The sequence below is a fragment of the Garra rufa genome, chromosome 5 (genome assembly GCF_049309525.1).
Source record: "Garra rufa chromosome 5, GarRuf1.0, whole genome shotgun sequence".
Taxonomy (NCBI): Eukaryota; Metazoa; Chordata; class Actinopteri; order Cypriniformes; family Cyprinidae; genus Garra; species Garra rufa.
Genome location: NC_133365.1, coordinates 53,422,518 through 53,429,785, shown reverse-complemented (window position 1 = coordinate 53,429,785; position 7,268 = coordinate 53,422,518). Strand labels below are relative to the sequence as shown.

Here is a 7,268-nt window from a genome sequence, read left to right as displayed (position 1 = left end):
AAATTCTGATAATATAATCTAAGACTTTTGAGAAAATCACAAAACTTGCAATTGCGAGAAAAAAGTCAGAATTGTGAGATATAAAGTCGCAATTGCAAGTTATAAAGTCAGAATTCTGGATTTTGTTCTCGAAATTGTAAATTTATATATATATATATATATATATATTTATTTATTTATTTATTTATTTTTTAATAACACGCAATTCTAACTTTTTCTCTTTTCTCTCATTGCGACACTTTCTTATGGAAGTCCATTTCTGCCACTGAATTAGAAAAAAAAGGTTATTGTGAAAATTGCATAATACAAACTCACAATTCTGTTTTTTTAAAAGTCAGAATTGCTTGCTTGATATAAACTTGCAGTTCTGAGAAATAAAGACACATTTGCATGATATAAACTCGCAATTGAGAGTTATAAAGTCAGAATTGTGAGATGTAAACTCGCAATTCTGAATTGATTTCTCGCAATTGTGTTTATATCTCAAAATTCAAACTCCGATTTGCAAGAAAGAAAGCCTCTCACAATAACGACTTTTTTTTTATCAGAATTGCCAAAAAAAATTAATTAATTAATTAATTGTGAGATATAATTTAAGGCTTTTGAGAAAATTGTCCTAATTGTGAGATTAAAAAAGTTGCAATTACCTTTTTTGTGTTTTTGTTTCCTTCCTGCTGTGGACATCTGAAATATGTGGTTCTAATACACTATAAAAAATATTTTTTTGAAGTAGTAAAAACTGGATTGGTAGTACATAGTGGAAGTGGATTCCTGGAGTACGATTTACAAAAAGTATTTTGGTCTTTCTACTTCAGAACTTCACCTTTAATTCGATGCCTTACTTGCAATGTACTAGCAAATACTGAATTAAAAGTAAATTCTACATGAATTGCTTTTCATTGTAAAAGACTGGTGCAAAAATGCTTGCAAACTAAATAAATAGAAACATGCAAAGACTAGTGTCAGAACTTCAGTGTCTAATGTAAGTCTGTGGAAGTTCAATAGTACATCAAATGCACGCAATTTAATTTTGTGCATATTCTGTCTACTTCTGATGAAGTAAAATGATTGCACTTATCAGAAATGCTTGTTTAGTCGTTTACAAATAAAAAAAAAACCATAGGCCTATTAAGCATCCGAAAACCACACAAAAGGAAAGTCAATGCAATATAATACGAAATCAGGAACTATAGTTTACTCTGGGATTTTCATTGATTCCAGGTAACACACTGGTTCCTGGATCACACAACTTCTGTATTAAAAAATCCTTTTTCCTTATTTCAGTGTCCTCAAATTACATGACCAATATCCAAATAATGGATTTACTGTAAGAGCCATCTGCTTCCCATGAGACCGGATTCAGGGTGTGAGCGTTTTAGACTAAGAATACTTTAGGGCGTTTGAGGAAACAAATACATTCTTAAAACGTTTTTCATTTCAAAATGTTGCTTCCGGCTTCAAAATCCATGATAACACTTATGTGAAAAAGTGGTCTGGTCTGAATCAGGAGAAAAATCTGCACAGATCAAGCACTGTTTACATGCCAAAACAGTCCAAAACAGCTCTAAACAAATATGCGGGTGGATTTTGATGTGAGAGACAACAGGAAACAGGCATTTTAATTGGAGGAAGCGTTATTATTTTGGCCAGAAGCAATGGTTTGAAATTAGAAGTGGATTTGAAGTTAGAAATGGATTTGTTTTTTTCACAAACATGGCATGCAGATTAAGATGTTAATTAATGGACTGGAGTGGATTATTGTGATGATTTTAACAGCTGTTTGGACTCTCATTCTGATGGCACCCATTCACTGCAGAGGATTCATTGGTGTGCAAGTGATGGAATGCTACATTTCTCCAAACCTGATGAAGAAACTAACTCATCTACATCTTGGATGACCTGAGGGTGAGTTGATCTATTCCTTTAAATAAAAATAATGCATAAATTTGACTCTCATTCTGACGGCACCCATTCACTGCAGTGGATCCATTGTTGGGCAAGTGATAGAATGACACATTTCTCCAAATCTGATGAAGAAATAAATTCATCCACATCTTCTGCAAATTCTCATTTTTGGGTGAACTATTTTTTTTTTATAAAAATAATGAATAAATTGGACTCTCATTCTAACTTTAATTTTTCGGTCAACTATTGCTTTAAATATTTGAATCAATTTGAATAATCATATTTAAATAAATGACACAAAATTGTATCTACACTGTAAAAAACGGTCAAATGACTGGCAGCTATGGCTGCCAAACAAAAACCGTAAAATTAAAGTAAATTATCGTAATTGAAACAAGGAAAAATTAGTAAAATAATATTTTTTTTCTGTAAAACCTTTAATGAAAATTTCAGTAAAATTATTGTTTTTGTACTTTATTTAAATTAAGATATTTTACTGTAATATTACGGTTTTTGTTTGGCAGCCGTAGCTGCCAGTCATTTGACCGTTTTTTTACGAGATTTTTTTTTACAGTGTATTCAAATTCCAAATTTAATTAGTTAAAAACTCTGAATATTTTATATATGGCTAGATCTATAACATGCAGATTTAATTAATTAAAAATGAATTAGGTATTCAGTAGTCAACATTTGAAGCAGGTTAAAAAAAATTAAGTGCGTTTTTGCTTGAAACAAGCAAAATAATCTGCCAATGGGGTAAGAAAAATTATCTTGTTTTCTGTTTGAAATAAGTTTTTTGGTTACCACATTGGCAGATTATTTTGCTCATTTCAAGCAAAAACACACTTAATTTTGACTTCTTGTTTCTGATAACACTGCAAAAAATGCTTTTCTTACTTAGAATTTTGTCTTGTTTCCAGACAAAATATCAGAAAATTCTTAAATCAAGAAAGGATTTTCTTATTTTCAGAAAAAAAAAAAGTCAAAATTAAATGTGTTTTTGCTTGGAACAAGCAAAACAATCTGCCAATGTTCTGTTTGAAATACGATTTTTTGCTTAGCCCATTGGTAGATTAATTAATTTTGACTTGTTTTTCTGAAAATAAGAAAATCCTTCTTAATTTAAAAATTTTCTGATATTTCAGCTGGAAACAAGACAAAAAATCTAAGTAAGAAAAGCATTTTTTTTTTTTGCAGTGAAGTTGTCAATCTCTCACAACCTGTAGGGTTTGGTAAATTATGGCTTTCTACAGATTGAAATGGCAGTGGGTCAAAGGCTGGTTGGGGTAAAACATTTCACAAACACACATGGGCAGTAATGATTATGGAAGCTGTCCAAACTTTAGCACAATCAAAGTGATTGAACTGATATTCTGGCTTTGTCCGAACACTATTGATCCAGCAGAGGAACTGGACGAGTCTGACAGCCAGAATTTTAAAGCCTGAAAATAACATTTAAAATGAGGTTTATATGCAAAATATAAAAGCTAGGCATTAATTATGCAAAAGCACACACCACGTTTCCGTGTACAGAGCTTCGGATGAACTGCACCTTTCGTGAGCGCAACCTGAAACCAGAGATGCTGGGATAGCTGTGAAGGGCCGGCTTTCAGTCTTGTCTTCTTTCCTCCTCCCTTTTTCTCTTCATTCACATAAAGCAGGCAGGGACAAGGTGTCAGGGAATTAACATACAATGCTGTTGTCTTGTGTTTTTTTTTTTTTTTTTACGTAATACGTACTCGAGCAGCCAAGTACTTATAGACTCACAAGGTTAGTGAGATGAAAGACCTCGTGGCTCTTCGGCCGGATGCACTACAGATTTTCTCTTTTCCCAGCCAAAGTTTAACTCAGAGAGTTGGAGAATCGTCCTGTGAGCTACAAGCCATCTAAAACCGAAGCACAGTGGACTGTTGCCTTTTATTGGGGGAAAAAAAAAGCATCATTAAAAATATTTTTGGGGAAAAAATCTACTTTTCTCACACCTGTGAAGAAAACTGCTTTTCAACTAAGGTAAGATTATCATATAAACATTTTGCATTGAAAAAAAAAATGTTTTTGTTTTTTATCAAAATATTCTTTAATAAAAAAAATAATAATTTTTTAATTCTGTTATTGTGATTTTTTTTTTTTTTTTTAATACGACTTGCTTTATGCAAACTTAAGCTTTGTTGCACCTGTCTTTTTTTAAGTCTTAATTGAAAAAGAAGTGCATCGGAAACAAGAAAACAATCAAAGTTAATCTTCTGACTGGGAATTTAAATCGAAATCTAGTTTGAAGTCAAAAGCGAGATGACAGTTCTCTCTCGGTTTATCTTTGGGTATTTTCGCAAGAGCTGGGATCTGTCAGCGTGAGAAGGAGAGAGAGGGAGGGCAAACACAGGCGACACAAAAGCCAACATTATTCCCTTGTGGATCCATGCTGCATCCAGCCATGAATGGAGTATTGAAAAACATAATATTGGTGACTAGATTAATTTTCAGGCCTTCACAACTGCACCATTTTGTCTGCAAGCTTGTGTTAGAAAGTTCTCAGCGGCTAATTGGATGCACAATCTGAGCGCCAGGGTTTTAGCTCTAGAGAAACTGCATGCGAATGGGAAGAGGATTTGATTCTTGGGTGGTGAAGAGGTTGCTGTCTGATGAAGGTTTAGATTAAGTTTGGGTTGCTTTAGATGCAATTGTGAGGATTTGACTCTTTTTGAGGCACCCGTAAAAGGGAAAAATAACAAATGAAATCTCTTTAAATAAAATCTCTAGTATAAGATTGCATTTAAGCATTCATTTATGCTAGCTGCTGGCTGAAGCAGTGTCATTTTAGTAGATTCTTTTATATTTAAAATTAAATTGAAAACAGAGTAATTCGAAAAATATTAGTTTAAATTGTAGTCATTTTGTTGTTTGTTTTTGTCATTTTTATTTGTTTTTTTTTTTATTAATATTTTAAATTATTTCTTATTTTGGGTTTAATTATTTTGCTTCGCAACTAGTTGAAATTAAATACATTTTTAAATAAATATCTTCAGTAAAAAAAAAAAAAAAAGGGTTTAGTTTTGGTTTTAGTTACCTATAACTCTGGGCTGAAATGCGTTAATCTGATGGTTAGTTCTCACCATTTTTATTTTAGTATTACTAAGATACTGTTACAGTTTTTGTTAATATTTTAAATTAGATTTCATTTTTATATTTTCCGCTTTCATGTTAATTTTACTTTTTAGTAATTTTGTTGTGTATTATTTGTATTTTTTTATTTCTTTTTTTTAAATATTTTAGTTGTTTCAATACACCATGCCTTCACAACTAGTTTTTTTTTTATAATAAAAGTTTATTTTAATTTTTGTGTTTAGTTTTAGAATTAACTGTTAATATTGTGAGATTCAAACTGAGATTTTATTAAGTTTAAGTAATTTTGTTGTGTATTTTTTTGTAATTTTTTATACATTTTAGTTTTGTTTTTTAATAATTTTTATTTTATTTTTTAGGTTGTAGTTATTCCAATTCACCATACCTTCACAACTAGACAAATAAAAGTATTTTATTTCAGATCAAGTTATTTTAATTTAATGGGTTTAGTTTAAGTTAACTACAATAACCCAGGGCTGAAGCTCATTTTAATCTGATGGTTAGTCATAATAAACCATAAATTATGGTTTATTATTTTTTATTTAGGTTTTAGTTATTTCAATACACCCTGCCTTAACAATTAGCCGAATTAAAATATGTATTTCTTTTTATTAATTTTTTTAAAGTTTATTTTAATTGTTATAGATTTGGTTTTTCAGTTTTAGCCAACTACAATAACTCTGGGTTGAATCTCTTGTTGATTTGATGGTTAGTTCTCAAAAGTATTATTTTAATATAATCAAAATACTGTTTTAGTTTTCGTTAATATTGCTGGATTTAGATTTAAAATTACTTTAGTTTTATATACTTACATGTTAATTTTAATTATAATTTTAGTCATTTTGTTTTGTGTTTTTTGTCTTTTTTTATGTCTATGTATATTTTATCAATTTAATTTCAGTTTTAGTTTTAGTTATATTAATACATCAAGTTAAACTAAATGGAAAACGTTGCCTTTGAAACTAGCTGATTTAATTTAATTTTAATTAATATTTATTTTATTTCAACTAACAAAATCAAATCTTTATAATAAAAAATAAATCGTTTTAGTTTTAGTTAACTTTAATCACTCTGGTTCCAACCTTTCTGCCTCTGCGATTTGCCCCCCTTCCGCACCCGAGAGGCGCCCCAGCGGTGTCATCGGCTGCCTGAGCGTTCAGGACGGTCCCAGTGACAGATTCGCAGGAAGCAGCGTTTAGCCGCTGACGATGGCGACCACAGACAGCAGAAATGTCTTTTTGTGCGCCCAAGGCCCGGAATGTTCACTATCTGCGCCGCGGAATATCATATTCTCCCCCAGAGCCGAGATCCTGAGCCCAATCCCACCATTTACACGCATTCCAGCATAAGGTCAGGAAGGATTTGGGAAAAACAAAAAGAAGAAGAGGAAAAAGAAGTGTTGTGAACTCGTAAGAATATATACAAGAGATATAGAAAGTGTTGTGTTTAAAAAAAAACTCATAATACTAAACTTACTCTGAGATCCGAGATGCGATTTCAATGCCGTAAACCAGCCGAAATCCACCTGTACTATAACCTCACAACAGCTGTTTAAAGATCTACAAAAATCACTGTTAAACAGCCCGTCAATCCGTATCAATCTGGTGATCAGACGGTCCAGGTTCTGTGAAAAATTAAAGTAAATATATAATATTTTTTGAAATATAAAATATATATATACATACACATATGCACACACACACACACACACACACACACACATACATATACATATATATATATATATATATATATATATATATATATATATATATAACTATATTACCTATATAATAATAAAATATAAACATTAAATGTAAGAAAAAAAATAGATAAATATACTAATATTAATATAGAAATACTGTACTAGATTAGTTCAAGCTGAAGTACTAAAATTAATAAAAGCTTAAATTAAAACTGAAATATAAAAGTAAAAAAAATTATATAAAAAAACATGACAATAGCACATAAAAATATTACAAAAACTAAAAATATCATAAATAATAATATAATGAGTATAAATAAAAATAATAATAAAAAATTGATGGATTACATTGATAATTGCAAACATTTTTTGTATTACAAGTTTTCTAAAATGTTAGATTTAAATATACAAATGAGGCATTATTTAATGAAATATGTGCTAATTTGCATACATTTCTGGTACAAAAATCTGGATGAAGTCAGTTTCAAAATTCTTGTTTAATTTTTTTTGACATATTAGAGTCTTTACAGAGGGGATT

The 7,268-nt window shown here is 30.4% G+C and overlaps 1 protein-coding gene across 1 annotated transcript in view; it reads right to left on the bottom strand.

Moving 5' to 3' along the window:
- Positions 1 to 6,162: 6,162 nt before the first annotated feature.
- LOC141334919 (scavenger receptor cysteine-rich domain-containing group B protein) overlaps positions 6,163 to 7,268 on the bottom strand; it is a 25,744-nt gene continuing 24,638 nt past the window's right edge. Inside the window, exon 8 of the mRNA XM_073840145.1 lies at positions 6,163 to 6,227. Coding sequence (XP_073696246.1) covers positions 6,163 to 6,227 — 65 coding nt within the window. The remainder of the gene's footprint in view (positions 6,228 to 7,268) is intronic.